This window comes from Erythrolamprus reginae, chromosome 1 (genome assembly GCF_031021105.1).
Source record: "Erythrolamprus reginae isolate rEryReg1 chromosome 1, rEryReg1.hap1, whole genome shotgun sequence".
NCBI lineage: Eukaryota > Metazoa > Chordata > Lepidosauria > Squamata > Dipsadidae > Erythrolamprus > Erythrolamprus reginae.
The window spans coordinates 25462427-25487682 of record NC_091950.1 but is presented as its reverse complement, the minus strand read 5'-3'; the positions used below and the strand labels follow the sequence as shown (position 1 = coordinate 25487682).

Below are 25256 nucleotides of genomic sequence, written 5' to 3'. Positions count from 1 at the left end.
TAAATAAGGTTCAGGAGGGAAGTGTTTTTAATAGGAAAGTGAACACAAGAACAAGGGGACACAATCTGAAGTTAGTTGGGGGAAAGATCAAAAGCAACATGAGGAAATATTATTTTACTGAAAGAGTAGTAGATCCTTGGAACAAACTTCCAGCAGACGTGGTAGATAAATCCACAGTAACTGAATTTAAACATGCCTGGGATAAACATATATCCATCCTAAGATAAAATACAGAAAATAGTATAAGGGCAGACTAGATGGACCATGAGGTCCTTTTCTGCCGTCAGTCTTCTATGTTTCTATGTTTCCATGCTGGAAGTTTGGTGCTCTCTTATTTCATTACCAAAACTACCATATTTTTGGAGTATAAGTTGCACCATTTTACCCCCAAAAGAGGGTGAAAACATGGGTGCATCTTATACACTGAATCAGGAAAGACTTAATGAACTCAATCTGTATAGTCTGGAGGACAGAAGGGAAAGTGGGGACATTATTGAAACATTTAAATATGTTAAAGGGTTAAATAAGGTTCAGGAGGGAAGTGTTTTTAATAGGAAAGTAAACACAAGAACAAGGGGACATAATCTGAGGTGCGTGCATCCTCACACAAAATTTCACTTGCTGCACATGTGCAGAGGCCAAATCTCATGCTGATGGGCACATGCGCCCCCACAACGGCCTCAGAGGGCGCACCAGTTGCGCCAAAGACGAGCAGTCCTTCACTGCCCCAACCCAGTGTTTCTCAAATAGTGGGGCGATTCCCCCTGTGGGGGGGGGGAGCAGAGCGATGCCGGGGGGGGGGGGGCGTGTGACTCTGGGGAATGTGCTTTTTTTTGCCGCAAGGAGTAGGGGCTTTTTGCACCAAACAATAGCACACAGCACAGAGCAGGAGATAGGAAGTGCAGATAACAAACCCTTAAGAGGCAACTTGGAAAAATATTGAACAGGGATGAAAAGAGAGGAGGAGAGAGACGGAGATAATGAGACAAACGTAAGTCTCCCAAAAGCTAAGATGAGGAAATATGACGAAGAGTATGTAGTGGTTGGTTTCGCTGTGACTATGGTGGGAGACGAGGAAAGACCGATGTGTTTACTGTGGCTAAAAATGTTGGCAGTGGACAGCATGTAGCCAAATTATTATTATTATTATTATTATTGTTGTTGTTGTTGTTGTTATTATTAATTAGATTTGTCTGCTGCCCTTCTCCAATAACTCAGGGCAGCATACAAATTAAGGGGTCACTTAAACAGATTACACCCCAATTGCTTGAGTTTTTTCAGTGAAAATGTGCCAAATATTGCAAATAACTGTCCTGGTAGAGAGTTTAGGGGTGGGTGGGTGTTCTGCCTGGCTCTATGGTATGAGTCTCCCAAAAATTCAAGGGTACAAATTTCAGACACACACACTTCAAAGTTCAAAAACAATATTCTTTATCACAAAAATTCAAAAGAAACAAAGCACCCTTTTTGTATTGCAAAGAGCACTCGTCCCAAAACAACTTTGTAGGCTGTACAATCCCCTTAATCAGTCTTTAAGTACTTAGCTAGCAGCTGTGAAGAAACGTCACAGCCCTTCTTCTTCCACAAAGTGAAACACACACACTTTGCTCTGCTTTGGTTTCAAAGTCGTGAAAAATCAACAAAGTCCGGAAACAGCAAGGCACAGTCCTGAAGAACAACGATCAGATAATCTTCCACAACAGCCAAACTAACACGCTGCTATTTATATCAGCAGCTCTAATTACTGGAGCCCCACCCAAACACAGGTAGCCTCTCTTATCTCCTGTAATATTTCTGCAATTGGTCTCTTCTATGCATAATTCTGCGCCTGCGTGGGTCTAACACTTCCTCATCCGAATCAACCGAAGATAATGGAGATTGGCTTCCTGGGCTGTGTGCCAAGCCCACCTCTTCCAAGTCACCCCCACCTTCTTCTTTGTCCGAGGAAACTGCACTACCTGACTCTGTCGGCAATAAAACAGGCCTATGACATGTTGATGTTTCCCCTGCATCTACCTCCATATTCCTTGGGGCAAGAGCTGGGCGAGAGCCAACCACAACAGTGGGTGGGTGGGCATAACAGAAAATAATTGAGAAGCACTGCCCCAACCCCACCTGGGCCATCACAGATGACCCCAATATGCGTGACACTGATCTGATCCCTGTTCTCTCCCCCCCCCCCTTCGAGGGTAAATACAACCCTGATGTAACCTTCAATGAAATTGAGTTTGACAGTCTTGCTCTAGGTAATTTATTCCAATAACAAAGCACTTGGATCAAGAATTTTTTCCTGATCTTCAGCTAAAATCTTGCAACTGAGATACACAAGAGCTATCCACCCAACAAATGTCACACACAGACTCATGCCTGCGTGATATTTTCCCTAAATAGCATGAAGGTTAGAGGTGATTTAACTCACGGTAAATAATCCATGTTATATCCACATCCCTACAAGGAAATGCGAATTGCACCCTTATTCTTTTTTCCGCTGACTGTATCATGTTCCTCAATCATAATTTGTTGAATTGCCTCTCTATTTGCTAGGTGCTGCATTCTTTATTTTGCTGGCTGAAAAAACCAAGTGCCATCAGTTTTTAAGTTAAGGACACATTAGCAAAGCCCTGACTTTCAGTAGGTTATTGCTGTGACTGAAATATGCGTCTGCAGCAAAACTTATGTAAAACAGCTGGATGCCTACTGCAAGATGCCTTAATGTTCATACATATGCATTGATATCAAACAGAGAAGATGCTTCAATTTTCCCATTAGCAAATTAACAGCTAGAAGGATTGGAGGCCGTGCAGCGTTGAAGACATAGGTCAAAGCTTGCAAATTGGACAGTGAAGCCCTTGCTGGAACAAAACCATCCAACAACAGCATTGATTGTGACGGGATGTAGTGGGCTGCATTCCCAGGAGGGCATTCCATAGGAATAAAAGGCAGCTCCTTCCAGATATTGAGTATGAGAGAAAGAGAGTGAAGACAATTCCTCCCTAATAGCTCAAAGTATATGCCTGATGCAGCTAGTAGAATACAGTGATACCTCTACCTAAGAACGCCTCTACTTACAAACTTTTTTAGATAAGAACCGGGTGTTCAAGATTTTTTTGTCTCTTCTCAAAAACTATTTTCCACTTACAAACCCGAGCCTCCGAAACTGTAACTGGAAAAGGCAGGGAGAATCCTCTGTGGGGCCTCTCTAGGAATCTCCTGGGAGGAAACAGGGCCGGAAAAGGCAGGGAGAAGCCTCTGTGGGGCCTCTCTAGGAATCTCCCGGGAGGAAACAGGACCAGAAAAGGCGGGGAGAAGCCTCTGTGGGGCCTCTCTAGGAATCTCCTGGGAGGAAACAGGGCCTCTACCCTCCCTGTGGTTTCCCCAATCGCATACATTACAGTGATCCCCCAGGTATCGCGATCCCGATCATTGCGAACGGCTATATGGCGATTTTTCAACCCGGAAGTCAAAACACCATCTGCGCATGCGCGCCCTTTTTCTATGGCCACACATGCGTAGATGGCGCCGGGCAGATCAGCTGCTGGGCAGCTTCCCTGGGTCTTCCCCCTCTTGCTGGCGGGAGGGCGAGCGGCGGGCATCAGCGAGGAGTTTCCCCACCGCCCACGCAAACTCCTCGCTGCCGCTCGCCCGCCCTTCGCCCGCCCACGCCGTTCGCTCGCGCCGCTTCCCAGCTGAGTCCTGAAGCAAATTGGCTTCAGGACTCAGCTGGGAAGCGGCGCGAGTGAGCGGCGCGAGCGAACGGCTTGTCCGCCGCCTGCCTGCCTGCACGCCCACGGCTCGCCCGCCCTTCGCCCGCCCACGCCGTTCGCTCGCGCCGCTTCCCAGCTGAGTCCTGAAGCGAATTGGCTTCAGGACTCAGCTGGGAAGCGGCGCGAGCGAGCGGCGTGGGCGGGCGAAGGGCGGGCAAGCGGCAGCGAGGAGTTTGCGTGGGCGGTGGGGAAACCCCAGCGCCGCTTCCCAGCTGAGTCCCCTTCCCAGGAACCCCAATCTTCGGCTCCTCGCTAGCGCTGCGGAAGTAAAAACACCATCTGCGCATGCGCAGATGGTGTTTTTACTTCCGCAGCGCTACTTCGCGAAAAACCGATCATTGCGAGGGGTCCTGGAACGGAACCCTCGCAATGATCGGGGGACCACTGTATTTGTTTTACATTGATTCCTGTGGGAAAAATTGCTTCTTCTTACAAATGTTTCTAGTTAAGAACTTGGTTACAGAACGAATAAAGTTCGTAAGTAGAGGTACCACTGTACTTAGTTGCCACAATTCTGTCTATAGGTGTGGAACAATAAAGAAAATCTTCGGAGAGGGGTGGCATACGAATCTAATAAACTATAACTATTAGAATTAGTAAAAATAAAGGTTTCCCTCGCACATACATGCTAGTCGTTCCTGGCTCTAGGGGGCAGTGCTCATCTCCGTTTCTAAGCTGAAGAGCCAGCACTGTCCAAAGATGTTTCCTGAGTATAAAATTTTTATTTTTCTCCAACTTAAGAAACATACATAAATGAAAACACATATACCATCAGTGCTTAATGTACATAGATAGGAACACATATGCCATCCATGCTTAAATCTTACGTTGAAAGTTAATAAATTATCCTTAACTCATTTCAACATTATTTACTCCATCTGTCGAATAACTAAGCTAATAAGCATGAAATTTTTATATAAAGGAAAAATTATGTTATTTAAAAGAAACTAGTTTTAATTTAAAAAAAGAGAAAAAGAAAAGAAAAAAAAAAGAAAAAACATTACACAAATATTCTCCAATTCTAACCTTCATGTTCTTAAACCTTAAACTCCTCTAAGTCCGCGTTGCATACCATATTTTTCGGAGTATAAGACGCATCGGAATATAAGACCTTAGTTTTTGAAGAGGAAACTAGGGAAAAGAATCTGCTTACCAGGTATTCACTGGACTAGTGTCTTTAGTCTAGTCAGCTTCAGCACATTATTTTATCCCCTGGTTAAGGGCTTTAAAAAAACTTTATTCTGAGACAGTAACAATGAAAGAGCTTGCAAGCCAGTAAGAGCTGGGAACATCATTAGCACCTGGAAGGAAACAATCTGAGCAAGTAGAGCAATGGAAAAAACCCTGCAAAGACTTAGGGCTTGGAAAACATTCTTCTTTGCAGAGAGTAACAATCAAAGAGCTTGCAAGCCAGTAAGAGCTGGGAATATTGTTAGCACCTCATTAGACGCACCCTAATTACCAGCCTCTTTTAGGGAGGAAAAAGCGGTAATTATCTAATGCTGCCTCCCTATCTCTTTTTGTCAACCGGGTTCTACAATCATATTTCTAATTCTTCTACATTGCTTTCAGAATAATTATTTATCTCATCTATTTTTATTTTCAAAGATGTTTATTGTTCAAAGCTTTTCGAAGATGTTTCCATGGTCATGTGGCTGGCATGACTAAACGCCAAAGGCGCACGGAATATTGTTACCTTCCCGCCAAGGTGGTCCCTATTTTTCTACTTGCATTTTTTTACGCGCTTTCAAACTGCTAGGTTGGCAGAAGCTGGGGCAAGTAACGGGAGCTCACTCCGTTACGCGGTGCTAGGGATTCCAACCGCTAAACTGCCGACCTTTCTGATCGACAAGCTCAGCGTCTTAGCCACTGACCCACCGCATGTCCCCTCTATTAGAATTAGTACCTGTTTATAAAGTAAAGTAAGACCATACCTGGAACATTGCATCCAGTTTTTGTACCACATTACAAAAACAGATGTCAACACTTTGGAGAATAAAACATATCAATCCTAGGTCTAGAAAGCTTAGAACTACGTCGCCTAGAACACGATCTAAGTATTGCCCACAAGATCATATGCTGCAACGTTCTACCTGTCAATGACTACTTCAGCTTCAACCGCAACAACACAAGAGCACGCAACAGATTCAAACTTAATATTAACCGCTCCAAACTTGACTGAAAAAAATATGAGTTCAGTAACCAAGTTGTCAAAGCGTGGAACTCATTACCTGACTCAGTAGTGTCAACCCCTAACCCCCAACATTTTTCCCGTAGACTATCCACGATTGACCTCTCCAGGTTCCTTAGAGGTCAGTAAGGGGCGTGCATAAGTGCACCAGTGTGCCTTCCGTCGCCTGTCCAATTGTCTCTCCTTATCTCATTTATCTTTTCTTCCTTTCAAATATGTTCACCTATACTTTTATATCTTTTCTTCTATTCTTTTCTTTACTTATATTATTACATATCTTTCTCTTCAATGTGTATTATGTATTGGACAAAATAAATAAATAAATAAAATATGAAGAGCAATAGCAGAGAACTGGGCATGGCTAGTCTAGAGAAAAGAAGGTTTAGGGCTGATACAGTGTTCCAATATTTGAGAGGTTGCCACAAAAAAAGAGGTCAATTTATTTCCCAAAGCACCAGAAGGCAAGACAAGAAACAATGGATGGAAACTCATGCAGATAATAATTGGAATAAATGATTGCTCAAAGCATCTCATAGTAAAACACAACTTCTTTATTTTTCTTTGTTCCCTTCTGAAATACACCAACATTGCACGCAGTGTTTTTCTTCCCTCATCTCTATCCTTAGCAATTAAGTAGATTAGCTTGGGAGTAACATAAAAACATTCCACAAGTCATTCTAAAATTTATGGGCTAATCAGGGCTAGCCAGAAGTCATAAAAGCAGGCAGATAAATCACACAATGATTAGCTTACACTCCTGAGCTTGTCGTGGAACAACAAGATTGACGAAATCAGCTCTTCTTCCGTTTCACATCCGGACATGAAGTAATTGATTAATTAATTCCTCACTCTAATATCTCCTCCCTCTTTCTTCTAAGCTTCTCTGAAAGTGTCTAAAATGAGCATCTCTCCATCTCTCAACTTCCCCATTTGATACATCTGAACTCGTGTATGTCATTAGCTCTGTGATCTTCACTAACCGTGCCCTCTGTGGCTAAATCTGGGAAAAAGAGCCGGAGTGGCACAGCAGGTAGAGTGCTGTACTGCAGGCCACTGAAGCTGACTGTAGATCTGAAGGTCAGCGGTTCAAATCTGATCACCGGCTCAAGGTTGACTCAGCCTTCCATCCTTCCGAGGTGGGTAAAATGAGGACCCGGATTGTGGGGGCAATATGCTGGCTCTGTTAAAAAGTGCTATTGCTATCATGTTGTAAGCCGCCCTGAGCCTAAGGAGAAGGGCGGCATAAAAATTGAATAAATAAATAAATAAATTTATGATCTCTAAATCACCCTTCTCCTCCTCTGAGTCTGAACATTCCTCAATCTGCAAGGGAGTATACACAACAGAAACTAATCAAGGAGATTATTTATTTTCCAAAGCACCAGAAAGGAAGACACCCCCCCCCCCCCCAAAAAGTTGGAAACTAATCAAGGAGAGAATTGATTTTCCAAAGCTCTGGAAAACAAGACAAGAAACAATGAATGTGGAAAGAAGAAATGGAAAGAAGCAACCCGGAATTAAGGAGAGATTTTCTAACAGTGAAAACAATTAACCAGTGGACAGAGTTAACAATTAACAATTAATTGTGGGTGCTCCAACACTGGAGGTTTTAAATATATAAATCCAATTAAATAAATAAATAAAAATAAATAAATAAGAGAATGGACAGCCTCTTGCCTCAAATTACATAAGTGCACCAGAGTGCCTACTGTCCCCTGTCCTGTAGTCTCTTCTATATCTCATACCGTATATCTTCTCTTCTATCCCTTCTATCCATTTTCTATCTCTTATATCTTGTCTGCTATTCTCTCTAGTTATATTTTACTCCTATATTTTCTCTTCTATACTCTCTTAGAAAAATAGAAGTCTGACGGCAAAAAAAGACCTCATGGTCCATCTAGTCTGCCCTTATACTATTGTCTGTATTTTATCTTAGGATGGATGGATGTTTATCCCAGGCATGTTTAAATTCAGTTACTATGGATTTATCTACCACGTCTGCTGGAAGTTTGTTCCAAGGATCTACTACCCTTTCAGTAAAATAATATTTTCTCATGTTGCTTTTGATCTTTTCCCCAACTAACTTCAGATTGTGTCCCCTTGTTCTTGTGTTCACTTTCCTATTAAAAACACTTCCCTCCTGGACCTTATTTAACCCTTTAACATATTTAAATGTTCCGATCATGTCCCCCATTTTCCTTCTGTCCTCCAGACTATACAGATTGAGTTCATTAAGTCTTTCCTGATATGTTTTATGCTTAAGACCTTCCATCATTCTTGTAGCCCGTCTTTGGACCCGTTCAATTTTGTCAATATCTTTTTGTAGGTGAGGTCTCCAGAACTGAACACAGTATTCCAAATGTGGTCTCACCAGCACTCTATATAGCGGGATCATAATCTTCCTCTTCCTGCTTGTTATACCTCTAGCTATGCAGCCAAGCATCCTACTTGCTTTCCCTACCGCCTGACTGCACTGTTCACCCATTTTGAGACTGTCAGAAATCACTACCCCTAAATCCTTCTCTTCTGAAGTTTTTGCTAACACAGAACTGCCAATACAATACTCAGATTGATACAATACAATACTTAGATACATTCTACTTGTATATGTCCTCAATAACCTTCATTGTTTATTATTGTGTATTGGACCAAACAAACAAACAAAGAAACAAATAAAAATTGCAGCGTCTTCTGCTTGAGAATGGTTGGACCAGAACCCTTGGACTAAAAGTCACCTCTATTTTGAGTCCCTCATGTGTAAGACAACCAATGAGATTTGATTCCTAATTGCTTGGAAGAATCACCACATGTCTTTCTTGGTTTGGGGTGCCTGACACTAATTCATCTGTTATGAGAACTTTGGGGTCCCTCTGGACTTGTGGGTGAATTATTACTCCCACAGAACATCCTTAAATGTCGTAACAGACCATGCTTTGCAATGGTGGCTGAAGAGGTGCACAAATGCAATTAGTCATTAGTTTTTAGCCACGTACTGAATGCCGTGGGGTGATGCAAGCTTCTTTCTCCCAAGTGATATCTGTTTGCGAATGCCTCCTTGCTGGCAGTGATTCAAAAGCTTAAGTGCAGAAGTGCTCCTTCCCCAACCTTTCCTGCACCTCTCTATTCCATTACCATTTGGCATCGCTCCTGGGTTGGTATCACCTTTCAAGCACATATTTGATTTTATTCCTTCTGCTAATACAAGGAGGCAACCCCCCCCCAACACCCCAACTTCTGATGCCCTGGCTGAGTTCACCTGTCATGCTAGGTCATGGTCTGTTTTATCCATGCTTCCTCAAATTAATCGTGTCTGGTTTGCACATACTGGTAATATGGTTTCTAATCTACATTAGAAACTGTTTTTTTTTTAAAAAAATATTTTTATTAAATTGCAAAGAGACAAAACATACATTACATGTAACATTTAGTGGAGCAACAATCGGTCCTCTCAAAGTAGAAGTCGTCTTTATATTTATAATAAGTAAAAAAACAAAACTAACTATATCATTATTTATAAAATACTTAAATATATCAATTATAAGATAATAAGTAAAAACACATCTAGAACATTTAAAAATATATAAAAATTTTAAAATTATGGCTTGAAATGAACTATGAAGAAAAGAAAAGAAATGGTAGAAGAGGAAAGAAGGAGTTTATCTTTATATTGTTAATAATCACTGTCTAATACAATATAACTACTAGGTACAAATATATTTAAAATACAGTGGTACCTCGAGATACGAGTTTAATTTGTTCCGGACCTGGGCTCTTAAGTCGAGCAGCTCTTATCTCGAACGACTTTTCCCCATAGGAATTAATGTAAATAATTTTAATTGGTTCCAGCCCTCAAAAAACTCACAAAGTTAATCTAAATTATGCAGAAAGACATGTTTTTAATGAAGAAATGTACATGTACATATAAATGAATAATGAAGTTTCTTTCACTTAACTTGTAAACTTTCTTAAACTTTTAAATTTACATGTGTTCAACTTCTCTGCCACCCAATCCTGTAGGACAGAGGTCCCCAACCCTTTTTGCACCAGGGACCGGCTTTAAGCGATCAAGAGAGGAATGGGTGAATGAATGGACGGAGGGTGGGAAGGAAGGAAGGAAAGAGGGAAGGGACAGGAACAGAGGAAGGAGGCAAGGAAACTTATGAAAGGGGAGAGTAAGAGAGGAATGAGTGAAGGGAGGGAGGGAGGGAAGAAGGTGGGAAGGAGAAAGAAAAGAAGAAATAGAGGAAGGGAAGGTAAAAGAGAGAAAGAAAAAGAGCAAGAAAGAAAGAAAGAAAGAAAGAAAGAAAGGGGGAAGGGACAGGAACAGAGGAAGGAAGCAAGGAAACTTATGAAAGGGGAGAGTAAGAGAGGAATGAGTGAAGGGAGGGAGGGAGGGAAGAAGGTGGGAAGGAGAAAGAAAAGAAGAAATAGAGGAAGGGAAGGTAAAAGAGAGAAAGAAAAAGAGCAAGAAAGAAAGCTGCAAGCCCCCCCCCCCCGAGCCCCCCAGGCCGGCTGCAACCTTTTAAAACACGCGCGCCGCTTCGCAGCTGTCTCCTGAAGCCGAACGCGGAAGTTAGCGTTTGGCTTCAGGAGACAGCTCCTTGGCGCTTGTATCTCGAATTTGGGCTTGTAAGTAGAACAAAAATATCTCTCCCCTCCCAGCTCTTATCTCGAGTTGCTCTTAAGTAGAGCAGCTCTTATGTCGGGGCTCCACTGTAGTGTAAAAATAAGGTTACAGTATCTCTGGTTTTTAAACTAAATTGGTTTAGCTCTATTCATCCCCTCAACTGAGTCAGTTTTGGAAGTGGTTAAGGCAGGGGTCCCCAAACTTGGAAACTTTTAATACTTGGGAACTTCAACTTCCAGAATTCTCCAGCCAGCTATTCTGGGAATTGAAGTCCATAAGTACTAAAATTACCAAGACTGAAGACCTCTGGGTTAAGGTGACCTAGAAACCAGGAGACTGGGAGTTCTAATCCTCCATCAGGAATAGCATTTAGACTTATATACAGCTTCATTGTGCTTTTACAGCCCTCTCGAAGTGGGGTTTACAGAACCAGCATATTGCCCCCAATAATCTGGGTCTTTATTTTCCCACCTCAGAAGGATGGAAGGCTGAGTCAACCTTGAGCCAGTGGTGAGATTTGAACTGCTGAACTACAGCTAGCAGTTAGCTGAAGTAGCCTGCAGTGCTGCACTCTAACCACTGCGCCGCCCCAGCTCTTATGAGTTTACACAGCTGAGAGAACTGTGGCTAGGCTCCCCCACCCTCCCAGTTGTCTCCTCAAATATAAACTTGGATATAAACTTGGAGGTGGCAAGTTTAAACTTGGAGGTAAACTTGGATGTTTGAGTAATGCAGTTTTTAGATAGGATAGGTAAATTAATTAAACTGTAATTTACAAATGCTAATTATTAGGTTGGGCTGCAATTCTTTATTATTGCTGTTGTTGTTGTTTAATATCTACATGAAACCACTGGGTGAGATCATCCAAGGGCATGGGGTGAGGTATCATCAATATGCAGATGATACCCAGATTTACATCTCCACCCCTTGTCCAGTCAGTGAAGCAGTGGAAGTGATGTGCCGGTGCCTGGAGGCTGTTAGGGTCTGGATGGGTGTCAACAGACTCAAACTCAACCCTGATAAGACGGAGTGGCTGTGGGTTTTGCCTCCCAAGGACAATTCCATCTGTACATCCATTACCCGGGGGGGGGGGATCACTAACCCCTCAGAGAGGGTCTGCAACTTGGGCGTACTCCTCGATCCACAGCTCACATTAGAGAAACATCTTTCAGCTGTGGCGAGGGGTTCGCCTGGTGCACCAGTTGCGGCCCTATTTGGACCGGGAGTCACTGCTCACAGTCACTCATGCCCTCATCACCTCGAGGCTCGACTACTGTAATGCTCTCTACATGGGGCTACCTTTGAAAAGTGTTCGGAAACTTCAAATCGTGCAGAATGCAGCTGCGAGAGCAATCATGGGCTTTCCTAAATACGCCCATGTCACACCAACACTCCGCAGTTTGCATTGGTTGCCGATCGGTTTCCGATCACAATTCAAAGTGTTGGTTATGACCTATAAAGCCCTTCATGGCATCGGACCAGAATATCTCCGGGACCGCCTTCTGCTGCACAAATCCCAGCGACCAGTTAGGTCCCACAGAGTTGGCCTTCTCTGGGTCCCGTCGACTAAACAATGCAGTTTGGCGGGACCCAGGGGAAGAGCCTTCTCTGTGGCGGCCCCGACCCTCTGGAACCAGCTCCCCCCAGAGATCAGAGTTGCCCCCACCCTCCTTGCCTTTCATAAGCTTTTTAAAACCCACCTCTGTCGTCAGGCATAGGGGAACTGAGATATTTCCTCCCCTAGGCTTATAAAATTTATGCATGGTATGTTTGTGTGTATGATTGGTTTCTTAAATAAGGGTTTTTTAAAATTAACTTAAATATTAGATTTGTTCATACTGTTTTATTATTGTTGTTAGCCGCCCCAAATCTACGGAGAGGGGCGGCATACAAATCAATCAATCAAACAAACAAACAAACAAAATATTGTTGTTGTTGTTGTTATTATTATTATTATTATTATTATTATTATTATTATTATTATTATTATTATTTAGATTTGTGTGCCGCCCTTCTCCAAAGACTCAGGGCGGCTCACAGGATATAATGTAAACAATACAACAACAAATCTAATCAATTAAAAATTGCAAACTAAAAACCCAATATATTAAAATCAATCAGCCAATTTATTCACACAACCATATATCTCATTTAGTAAAGGGGGGGGCTTGATGTAATTGCCCCATGCCTAGCGACATAAATGAATCTTAAGACTCTTACGAAAGGTGAGAAGGGAGGGGGCAGTGCGAATCTCTGGAGGGAGCTGATTCCAGAGGGCCAGGACCACTACAGAGAAGGCTCTTCCCCTAGGGCCCTCCAGACAACATTGTCTGGCCGACGGGATCCGGAGAAGGCCAACTCTGTGGGACCTAATCGGTTGCTGGGATTCATGCAGCAGAAGGCGATCCCGTAAGTAATCTGGTCTGGTGCTGCTTACTTCAAAACATACCCCATGGAATTCCAAGTGGCTTATTTTTAAGTAAAGTTATGTTGGGCCTATAGCAGCAGTGGAAACTACACAACTACTGTAACGCCCATCACTTTCTAGCCATGGTGATCAAAGGCAATGGACATTGTAGTCTGACATGCCTGGAAGCACTAGTACAGGTAGTCCTTGATTTATAATAAGTTGCTTAGCAAGGATTTGCAATGACAACAGACTTTCTCAGGGTTTCTTATGAACCAGATTCAAGGTTATCAAGGGCACACACACCTCTGCCCTACCCCGGTAAATGATTGCATTTTGGGTGTTAATCAACTGACCCACATGTCACTTCACCATAATTTATTTCTTTTGTCAGAAACTAGAATTTAGGTCGTGTTTCTCAGAAAAACCTCCATTGTGGATAATGGATTTGCTTCACGAACATTACAATAAAAAAAAAATCATATAACTTTCCACGATAACATGGTGACCTCCTTAATAACTAGCCCAACTTATGACCATAATTCTGAGCTCAATCGGACTCAAGTGAAGTTTCCCCATATAGCAATAGCATTTAGACTTAGATACTGCTTCATAGTGCTTTTACAGCCCTCTCTAAGCGGTTTACAGAATACGAAAGGCTGCTGTACAATTGTTCGTTTTTTTAAATCATATAATTTGGAAATATGTAGAAAATTAATTATTGGTGGGGGAGGGGGAATAAGTAAAATAAAAGTATGGACTCTATTCTAGGGTTGACCTGGGCTTCCCATACTTTTCTTTAATTTGATCTCTGTCTTCCTAACTGAAATCATTAGCTGATCTTAAATTATTTTTGAAGAATCCTTGATCTGCTTGTGGATCATTGCACTGTAACAGGAATTCAGGTTCAGGAAAGCCAGGTTCGAGTTATGCAATGCCTCTGAGCATACATTAGGCATATACATTTTATTTTATTTTTATTGGATTTGTATGCCGCCCCTCTCCGTAGACTCGGGGCGGCATACAAATACATCACATATCTTAGGATGGATATATGTTTATCCCAGGCATGTTTAAATTCAGTTAATGTGGATTTACCAACCACGACTGTGGATTTACCAACCACGACTGCTGGAAGTTTGTTCCAAGCATCTACTACTCTTTCAGTAAAAATAATATTTTCAGTAAAAATATTTTCTCACGTTGCTTCTGATCTTTCCCCCAACTAACCTTGGATTGTGCCCCCTTGTTCTTGTGTTCACTTTCCTATTAAAAACATTTCCCTCCTGAACCTTATTTAACTCTTTAACATATTTAAATGTTTCGATCATGTCCCCACTTTTCCTTCTGTCCTCCAGACCAGTGCTTCCCAAACTTGGCAACTTGAAGAATATTTGGACTTCAACTCCCAGAATTCCCCAGCCAGCATTTGCTGGCTGGGGAATTCTGGCAGTTGAAGTCCAAATATCTTCAAGTTGCCAAGGTTGGGAAACACTGCTCGAGACGATATAGATTGAGTTCAGACAAACCTATGCAAGCATACCAATAAAAATGCATTTCTATTCAACACGAGAGTTGGGAATTTGAATGAAGAGCTGCTAGTTTACAGGTCTGATATGATATTTTGACCATGTCCCCACTTTTCCTCCTGTCCTCCAGACTATACAGAGTGAGTTCATTAAGATCACCTCCAGCTACTGCGATTTCAGCAATCAAGGCTAGACTGGTTTAGAAATCCAAACTGCAGAGGCTCTTCTGGGAAAGCGGCAGAGAGAGAGAGATGAAAATTAAAACTACGATTCCAATTACATTTGGAGAGAATCAATGGCAACCACCTCTCTGACCTTACACACCTGCCAGAGTCATCAGCACATCGCAGTTTTCTGTGGGGACCGTTTTCATCCACGATTTATTGGACATGATGTAACGCCCAGCCTGCAGCAGACGCTTCCCAAACAGCTTGTCTGTGAAGAGAGAGGTACAGATGGTGAATCACTGAGTGTTTTTGGAACCAGCATTTTTCAATAGAGCTGAGATGCATTGAAAAGAGACTCGGATGCCCTTTCCTTCCTCCCCTGGGAGGGACCCCGCCTTTCCTTTCCTGGGATTCGCAGAAATGTCAGGCCCAAGACCAGAGAAGACACAGCAAAAACTAATTCAAGTTCAGTCCTTGACTTGCTTACCTCTAGTGAATGGAATCTTGCCAAGCTAAAGCTATAACTTTTGAACCTACTAGAACAGGGGTTTCAAATTCAACGCCCGCGGGCCAGATCTGGCTCCAATGAAGGACCACACTTACTTTACCCTACTGGATCGGAACCACTCCGGTTCCCTCAACATCCACGATCCTCCCCTGTACATCCGGCTGGTGCTGAACAAAAGATGACCTTGAATCTCTGGAAAAAATTAGTTGCTGCTAGTATTTTCCCTCTCATGCAACCACCCCTCCCCAATTCCCACAGTGCTGTTCTACTTGTGGCAGGCCAAAGTCTCTAACTCAAAACAATGACTTCGGCCTGGTTTGTAAGTCGAGGACAACCTGTATAATTATGTCCCGCTACTGCAAGAATGTTCATCCTGGCTCAGGATCACGGGTACTGCAGGCAAGAAAATATGAAGACACATGACTGTGAGCCATACCTAGCCACAATTGGAAACTGATACTGAACAAGCCAGAATATCTTTGTATACCATCAATACGTACTTGACAAAACAAACAAACAAACAAACAAATAAATAAATAAAAATAAATAGAATCTCTGTCTTTACTGTGACAGGAAACCTTTCAATATTGAAACAGTACATTATTAACTCCCCCCAGAGATTAGAACGGCCCCCACCCTCCTTGTCTTTCGCAAATTACTCAAGACTCACCTTTGTTGCCAGGCATGGGGGAGTTAGGATATTCCTTCCCCTAGGCCATTACAAGTTATGCATGGTATGTTTGTGTGTATGTTTGGTTTTTGTAATAAGGGTTTTTAGTTGTTTTATTAAATTGGATTGTTACATGCTGTTTTTTATCATTGTTGTTAGCCGCCCCGAGTCTGCGGAGAGGGGCGGCATACAAATCCAATCAATCAATCAATCAATCAATCAATAAACAAACAAACAAACAAATAAATAAAATTCTGAACGAACAATGCAAATATACTGATAAGATGTTCAGACAAATCTATGCAAGCACATCAATAAAAATGCATTTCTATTAATCACGTTGCATTTTTTAATGCATATTAAGAAGGACTTGGGACCACTTGTGTCTTATTTTATTTATTATTTATTTATTATTTGGATTTGTATGCCGCCCCTCTCTGAAGACTCGGGGCGGCTCACAACAAGTGGAACAAATCATAAATAATCCGACTAAATTTAAAATATTTGAAGATTTAAAAAACCCCATATACTAACAGACACGCACACAAGCATACCATGTATAAATTAAACATGCCCAGGGGGAGATGTTTCAGTTCCCCCATGCCTGACGGCAAAGGTGGGTTTTAAGGAGTTTACGGAAGGCAGGAAGAGTAGGGGCAGTTCTAATCTCCGGGGGGAGCTGGTTCCAGAGGGCCGGTGCCGCCACAGAGAAGGCTCTTCCCCTGGGGCCCGCCAACCGACATTGTTTAGTTGACGGGACCCGGAGAAGGCCCACTCTGTGGTTTAATCGGGACCCGGAGAAGGCCCACTCTGTGGTTTAATCAGTCGCTGGGATTCGTGCGGCAGGAGGCGGTCTCGGAGATATTCTGGTCCAATGCCATGAAGGGCTTTAAAGGTCATAACCAACACTTTGAATTGTGACCGGAAACTGATCGGCAGCCAATGCAGACTGCGGAGTGATGGTGAAACATGGGCATACCTAGGTAAGCCCATGACTGCTCTCGCAGCTGCATTCTGCACGATCTGAAGTTTCCGAACACTTTTCAAAGGTAGCCCCATGTAGAGAGCATTACAGTAGTCGAACCTCGAGGTGATGAGGGCATGAGTGACTGTGAGCAATGAGTCCCGGTCCAGATAGGGCCGCAACTGGTGCACCAGGCGAACCTGGGCAAACGCCCCCCTCGCCACAGCTCAGAGATGGTTTTCTAATGTGAGCTGTGGATCGAGGAGGACGCCCAAGTTGCGGACCCTCTCTGAGGGGGTCAATAATCCCCCCCCCAGGGTAATGGACGGACAGGTGGGATTGTCCTTGGGAGGCAAAACCCACAGCCACTCCGTCTTATCCGGGTTGAGTTTGAGTCTGTTGACACCCATCCAGGCCCCAACAGCCTCCAGGCACCGGCACATCACTTCCACCGCTTCGTTGACTGGGCATGGGGTGGAGATGTAGAGCTGGGTATCATCAGCATATTGATGATACCTCACCCCATGTCCTTGGATGATCTCGCCCAGCGGTTTCATGTACATGTTAAATAGCAGGGTGGAGAGGACCGACCCCTGAGGCACCCCACAAGGGAGAGACCTAGGAGTCGACCTCTGACTCCCCACTAACACCGACTGTGAGCGGCCAAAGAGGTAGGAGGAGAACCACTGGAGGACAGTGCCTCCCACCCCCAACCCCTCCAGCCGGTGCAGAAGGATACCATGGTCGATGGTATCGAAAGCCGCTGAGAGGTCAAGGAGCACCAGGACAGAGGATAAACCCCTGTCCCGGGCCCGCCAGAGATCATCCATCAACGCGACCAAAGCGGTTTCCGTGCTGTAACTGGGCCTGAAACCCGACTGCTGGGGACCTAGATAATCGGCCTCTTCCAAGGACCGCTGGAGCTGGAGTGCCACCACCTTCTCAACAACCTTCCCCATAAAGGGAAGGTTGGAGACTGGACGATAGTTATTAAGTACGGCTGGGTCCAGGGAAGGCTTCTTGAGGAGGGGGCGCACGAGCGCTTCTTTATAGAGTGTTGGAAAAACTCCCCTCCCCAAGGAAGCGTTGGTAATCTCCTGGGCCCAGCTCCGTGTCACCTCCCTGCTGGCCGAAACCAACCAGGAGGGGAACGGATCCAGTAAACAGGTGGCGGAACTCACAGCTTCAATGGCCTTGTCCACTTCATCAGGTGTCACCAGATCAAACTCTTCCCAGACAGGTGGACAAGTACGTGCCCCAGTCACCTCGACTGACTCGTTGTCAGTCGACTCTGTTTTACAATTGGAGTCGAGGTCGGCCCGGATCTGAGCGACTTTATCAGCGAAAAACGTGTTAAAATCCTCAGCACTACTCTGCAAGGGCTCCCCAACTCCCCCCTGGTTGAGAAGGGAGCGGGTCACCCTAAACAGAGCTGCCGGGCGGGATTCCGCTGATGCAATCAAGGCGGCATGGTACGCGCATCTTGCCGCCTTGAGCGCCACTTTGTAAGTCTTAATAAAAGCTCTTACAAGTGTTCGATCAGATTGAGACCTACTCTTCCTCCATCGCTTCTCTAGACGTCTCTTTTGGCGTTTCAACTCCCGGAGCTCCTCGTTGAACCATGGGGCTCTACGGGGTCTAACGCCATGGAGAGGTCGCAAAGGCGCAATCCGGTCAAGAGCCTCCGCAGCAGCCCTGTTCCAGGCCTCCGCGAGAGACTCCGCCGAACTGTGGACGAGTGCCTCTGGAATAACCCCAAGCGCCGTCTGAAAGCCCTCTGGGTCCATCAGGCGTCTGGGGCGGAACATCTTCATTGGTTCCGCCTCCCTGCGGGGAAGGATTGGAGCCAGGAAGTCGAGCCGTAGTAGAAAATGGTCTGACCATGACAAAGGCAATGCTTCTAAGCCCCTTAGTCTCAGACCATTACTCAGTTGCTCGGAAAGGAATACCATGTCAGGTGCGTGCCCTCCCTCGTGAGTCGGACCCTGTACTACTTGAGTCAGGTCCATGGCTGTCATGGTGGCCATGAACTCCTGTGCCAACCCAGAGGTTTCGCCGAGTGACGGCAGGTTGAAGTCCCCCAGGACAATGAGTCCGGGGAACTCCACCGCCAACCCGGCTACCTCCTCGAGTAGCACAGGCAGGGCTTTTGACACGCAGCTGGGAGGCAGGTACGTGAGAAATAAGCCCACCTGAACCCCTAAGTCCAACTTCATCAAGAGAGACTCGCAACCCGCAATTTCCGGAGCAATGAGTCTACGCAGGCAAAGGCTCTCCCTGGCTATAATAGCCACTCCTCCCCCCCTTCCCTGGGGTCGAGGTTGATGCCATATCTGAAACACGGCTGGGCAAATTTCAGAGAGAGGAACACCTCCCTCTGGGCCCAGCCAGGTTTCAGTAATACATGCCAGGTCGGCCTCCTCATCCAGGATCAAATCCCGGATGAGGAGAGCTTTATTTACCACCGACCTGGCATTAAGCAGCAGCAACCTGAGCCCAGGGCCAGAGTTACACTCACCACCAGTACCCAAGATTGGGCTCACAGAGCCAGAACAAGGGACCGTTATTAAGCAACGATCCCTCGTTCCCCTGGAATGGCTAACTCTATGGCCCCCGCTATATCTGCCTCTCCCCAGCAATACAGGGATATTCCGACCCCCTGCCACCCCAGAGATCGGTGCCCCTTCCTCTCCTGTCTCCCGAGCGTCAGGTGGGCCAGACCTATCATTCACACTACTATCACTCAACTCATCCATACCATAACCCCACCCACCCCCACCCACCCAATCATACCAGTCATTCCACTCATACCCACAAGTATATTTATCCCAGTCATCCATTACTTTAGAACCCCAATTATGTTAAAAGTCAATTAAATTAGTAACAGTGTAAAATAGCAGTTAATAACAATTTAAAACACTAAAACATTAAAAATATAAGTATATAAAATATAAGATAAAAATTGTAAGTTAATATAAATTAATTTTGTTGGATGGTATAATCAATTGTCCATTGGGACACAGGGTCTAAATACAGTTTGGTTTTTCTAGGACTGGTCAAGATCGGTGACCAGTACTGTAAAAATTCTGTCTCTTTGCCTCGATTGAGAATGTCCCAAGTTCTTCCTCTCTGGGGGCTCCAGTTTCCATCAGGTGCCCTGGGCAATCTCCAGCAGTCCTCAGTCCCACTTGATAACATCTCTATCTCCATCGGCCCTTCGTAGCTCCACGTTCTTAAAGCCTCTGCTGGGCACACACACCCCCAAGACAGCAGCCACTCCCACTGGCCACCGCCATAGTTCCCTCTAAGCTGAGCAGTGAGCAATCGCTCACTTAAAAATCATCATCAACTCAGAGTTTTCCAAACCTGCCCAGAAGCCGAGAGGGAAAGAGTGAGAGGGAAGGAGAGAGAGAGGAAGAGAGAGAAACAGATAGAAAAAAGAGAGGAAGGAAAAGAGAAAGAAAAAGAATGGGAGTAAGGAAGAGAGAAAGAAAATCAAAATCTAGTTTGAAACTAGCTCAACTATTTAAGTGGCATTTTGATATTGATAGAGTTGCCCTATTATGAGCTCACTGTTATAGACACACAGTACAGTATTTTATTTTGAAATTCAAAAGAGGGTGGGTTTTTTGTTTGTTTGTTTGTTTATTTATTATTTCTGTGCCGCCCAGTCCCAAAGGGACTGCCGCTCAGACACTATACTTTTCCGCCCACCCCAAAAAAAAATTAGAGGGAACACTGGCCACCGCCCCAAGTGCCTCGGTGTTTCAGGAGTCTTTTGGCTTTGCAGCTGACACCAGCAGGCTCCCTCCAGCACATTCTTAAAGCTTCTGCTGGGCGCTCCCCCCAAGACAGCAGCCACTCCCACTGGCCACCGCCCCAAGTGCCTCGGCGTTTCAGGAGTCTTTTGGCTTTGCAGTCTTCCCGGAAACCTGAGCATTAGGGCATGTTTTGCGAGAAGCTGGACTCCGATGGGAAATCTCAATTTCTCTCTGCCAGAAAGGATCTATAAACACTTTGGTTACATAGGAGCAGAAGCATTTCAGAGCAGGAGTAAGGCTAAGTAAGCGCCTGACGTAAGGGGCAGGAATGGTAAAAAGCTTGGCGGGAAACAATTTAGATTACATCAGGTATGTCCAATCTGCTCGTGCAGCCCTGGGCAGCTAGAAATGTGGCCTGCACAATGTTATAAATAATAGAATAGAATAGAATTTTATTGGCCAAGTGTGATTGGACACACAAGGAATTTGTCTTGGTGCATATGCTCTCAGCATACATAAAATAAAAAGATACATTTGTCAAGAATCCTGTGGTACAACACTTAATGATGGTCATAGGGGTCAAATAAGCAATGAAGAAACAATCAATATTAATAAAAATCTAAGGATACAAGCAACAAGTTACAGTCATACAGTCCTAAGTGGGAGGAAATGGGTGATAGGAATGATGAGAAAAACTAGTAGAAATAGAAGGGCAGATTTAGTAAAAAGTCTGACAGAGTAGAGGGAATTATTTGTTTAGCAGAGTGATGGCGTTCGGGAAAAAACTGTTCTTGTGTCTAGTTGTCTTGGTGTGCAGTGCTCTGTAGCGACGTCTTGAGGGTAGGGGTTGAAACAGAAAAATATAAAAAAAGGAAATGAAGTTTGTTATTTATGTACATTGGCTACATTATGCATTTTATATGCATCCCACGATTGATTGAGTAAATACATTTATTTACTTACTTACTTACTTATTTATTTATTTATGCGATTTATAAGCATAATCCCTCTTCACTGAAAGGGGCTCAGGCAAGCGAAAAGGTTGGACACTCATGGATTACACCAGAGGTCTTCAAACTTGGCAACTTTAAGACTTAGCACTTAGCAGTAACATTTAAGACTTGCATACCGCTTCATAGCTCGTTTACAGCCCTCTCTAAGTGGTTTACAGAGTCAGCCTATTACCCCCAACAATCTGGGTCCTCATTTTACCCACCTCGGAAGGATGGAAGGCTGAGTCAATCTTGAGCCTGGTGAGATTTGAACTGCTGAACTATAGCCAGCAGTCAGCAGAAGCAGCTTGCAGTACTGCAATCTAACCATTGCGCCACCAAGGCCCCCAGCATAGCTGGCTGGAGAATTCTGGGAGTTGAAGTCCAGAAAGTTGCCAAGTTTGAAAACCTCTGGATTACACAGCCTCCCCTTCCTCTTTTATATCCCCGAACTGTGCCCTGGTTAAGTTTAGTTCCTTCCTTATAGGGCTGCCAATCCTCTCCTTTGCAGAAGCTATTGTGCCTATACATTCAACAGCCACGCAGGTAAAAATTCAACAGGTGAAGTATTTACCACCTCAAGCTGGGCTTTATTTACAGTTGCAGCCCCCAGAGATTAGAACTGCCCCACCCTCCTTGTCTTTCGCAAATTACTTAAGACCCACCTGTATCGCCAGGCATGGGGGAACTGAGACACCTCCCCCAGGCTTTTATATTTTGTGTTTGGTATGCGTGTGTTGTATGGTTTTAAATGATGGGGTTTTAGATGTTTTTAATATTAGATTTGTTTCATTGTAATATTGTTTTATTATTGTTGTGAGCCGCCCCGAGTCTTCGGAGAGGGATGGCATACAAATCTAATAAATTTATTATTATTGTGTCAGTACAACACAGCAAACCAGATCGCTATGCTGGATTTCGTATTTCATCACCAGTCGGGCGCTTCCCAAGCACCTAGGACTGCGTGATGTAGCGGTGAATTATGTTTGCCGATCCCAGTAAAGCGGCCTTTTGCAATTGACATATGGAGGTTTTGTCAATTTCAAATGTCCGCTGAGATCCTTTGGCACTGTGCCCAGCGTGCCAAGTACCACTGGGATCACTTTCACTGGCTTATGCTAGAGACGTTGCAGCTCGATTTTTAGATCTTCGTATTTCACTAATTTCTCTAGCTGCTTCTCCTCAATTCTGCTGTCCCCTGGGATTGCGATGTCGATGATCCATACTTTCTTTTTCTCCACAATCAGGATGTCTGGTGTGTTATGCTTCAGAATTCGGTCAGTCGGAAGTCGGAAGTCCCACAGTAGTTTTGTGGGACTTCCGACTTCAGACTGACCGATTATTATTATTATTATTATTATTATTATTATTATTATTATCATCATCATCATCATCATCATTATTACTGGAAGTCCATTGTTCTGCCCTTCCCAAAAAAAAGACAAAGGTGTTCTTAGGAATATACAGTGGTACCTCTACTTAAGAACTTAATTCGTTCCGTGATCAGGTTCTTAAGTAGAAAAGTTCGTAAGTAGAAGCAATTTTTCCCATAGGAATCAATGTAAAACAAATAATGCGTGCAAACCCATTAGGAAAGAAATAAAAGCTCGGAATTTGGGTGGGAGGAGGATGAGGAGGAAGAAGAGGAGGAGGACAGTCGCTGCCGAAGGAAGAAGGTGAGGTGAGGGAAATTTAAAAAAATCCAAAACTTTAAGGCTTAAAAGAAAAAAAAGAGGGACTGTGAAGTGGCGAGAAGGAGCACACACCTCCCTCCATTCGCTCTGGGCTGCCAAAGCCTCCTTAAACACCACCAAAAGGCTGTCAGCCCAGAAAAGCCTGAAATGGCCGAGATTAAAGGGGGAATTGCAGAAAACTAGCCGGGCCTTCATGCCGGTCTCAAATTTCCTGGGAAATTTTTCTGGGCTCGGGTTCTTAAGTAGAAAATGGTTTTTAAGTAGAGGCAAAAAAATCTTGAACACCTGGTTCTTATCTACAAAAGTTCTTAAGTAGAGGCCTTCTTAAGTAGAGGTACCACTATACATATAAAAGCCAGAATAATTTAATAACCCACAATACGTGCCAACGATTTAGCTCTTCTTGCGCCACCAAAAAGAATAAAGTACTCTTTATTCTTTTATTTAGTGCATTCTTTTAGCAGTGCAAGTCAATTCTTGCTAAATGTCATATCAGACCTATAAACTAGCAGCTTTTCATTCAAATTCTCAACTCTCGTGTGGAATAGAAATGCATTTTTATGGAAGTGCTTGCATAGGTTTGTCTGAACTCAATCTATTTAGTCTAGAGAGGACAGAAGGGAAAGGGGTGACACGATCGAAACATTTAAATATGTTAAAGGGTTAAATAAGGTCCAGGAGGGAAGTGTTTTTAATAGAAAACTGAACACAAGAACAAGGGGACACAATCTGAGGTTAGTTGGGGGAAAGATCAGAAGCAATGTGAGAAAACATTATTTTATTGAAAGAGTAGCAGATGCTTGGAACAAACTTCCAGCAGATGTGGTTGGTAAATCCACAGTAACTGAATTTAAACATGCCTGGGATAAACACTATTATTTATTTATCTGTCTATCTACCTACCTACCTACCTACCTATCTACCTACCTACCTACCTATCTAATTTGCCTGCCTGCCTGCCTGCCTGCCTGCCTATCCATCCATCCATCCATCCATCCATCCATCCATCCATCCATCCATCCATCTATCTCTCCGAGGGTCCGGAGTAGCATATATCTATCCTAAGATAATAAAGTTTGCTTGTTTGTTGATTGATTGACTGGATTTGTATGCCACCCCTCTCCGTAGACTCGGGGCGGCTAACAACTGTAATAAAAACAGCGTATAACAATCCAATATTAAAACAGTTCAAAACCCTTATTATAAAACCAAACATACATACAGACATACCATGCATAAAATTGTAAAGGCCTAGGGGGAAAGAGTATCTCAGTTCCCCCATGCCTGGAGGCAGAGGTGGGTTTTAAGAAGCTTACGAAAGGCAAGGAGGATGGGGGCAATTCTAATCTCTGGGGGGAGTTGGTTCCAGAGGGCGGGGGCCGCCACAGAGAAGGATCTTCCCCATCCATCATAAGATAAAATACAGGAAATAGTACAAGGGCAGACTAGATGGACCATGAGGTCTTTTTCTGCCGTCAATCTTCTATGTTTCTATGTTTCTTCAAGGGACTGTTTTTCTTTCTTTCTGGTTCATCTTGATATGCACATAAAACACACACATACTCACACACACCAGTTTATACAAAAGGGTCCCTTTTATCCCATTGCAAGATAGCACCAGGCAGACGTCACCTATAACGTATCCTTCTCACCCATCCCTCCGTGAGCCAGATGCTTACTATCGGGAAATCTCCGCGGAAAAGATGGAGACATGAATGAAGAGAGGGAGGCGGTAGGAACGTTGAAACTAGACATTTCTATGGCAACCAACTCAATGATGGATTTCCCAGTAGTTTTGGCTGTTCTCAGCATATAAAGAGTCCATTGATCTACAGTCTCTGCCTGCTGTCCACTAACCAGCTATTAAAGGTATTGAAATTGGCCACAGGAGCAAAAACCAGAATTTGGTTTGCCTTGCGTCAGAAATGCTGTGCGGGAAACAAAACCATCCCCAGTGACATGTGAAGAAACTTCAGTTCCCA

General features: G+C 43.9%; 1 protein-coding gene across 5 annotated transcripts in view; it reads right to left on the bottom strand.

The window, feature by feature from the left end:
* Positions 1–25256, bottom strand: part of ANO8 (anoctamin 8) — a 104136-nt gene that overhangs the window by 67634 nt on the left and 11246 nt on the right. For 3 of the 5 annotated variants that reach the window (XM_070747540.1, XM_070747550.1, XM_070747512.1), the window contains exon 2: positions 14843–14953. In XM_070747540.1, the coding sequence (XP_070603641.1) occupies positions 14843–14953 (111 nt within the window). Of the gene's footprint in view, positions 1–14842; positions 14954–15288; positions 15380–25256 lie in introns of those variants that run through there. The other 2 variants (XM_070747521.1, XM_070747531.1) reach the window with 2 other exon arrangements.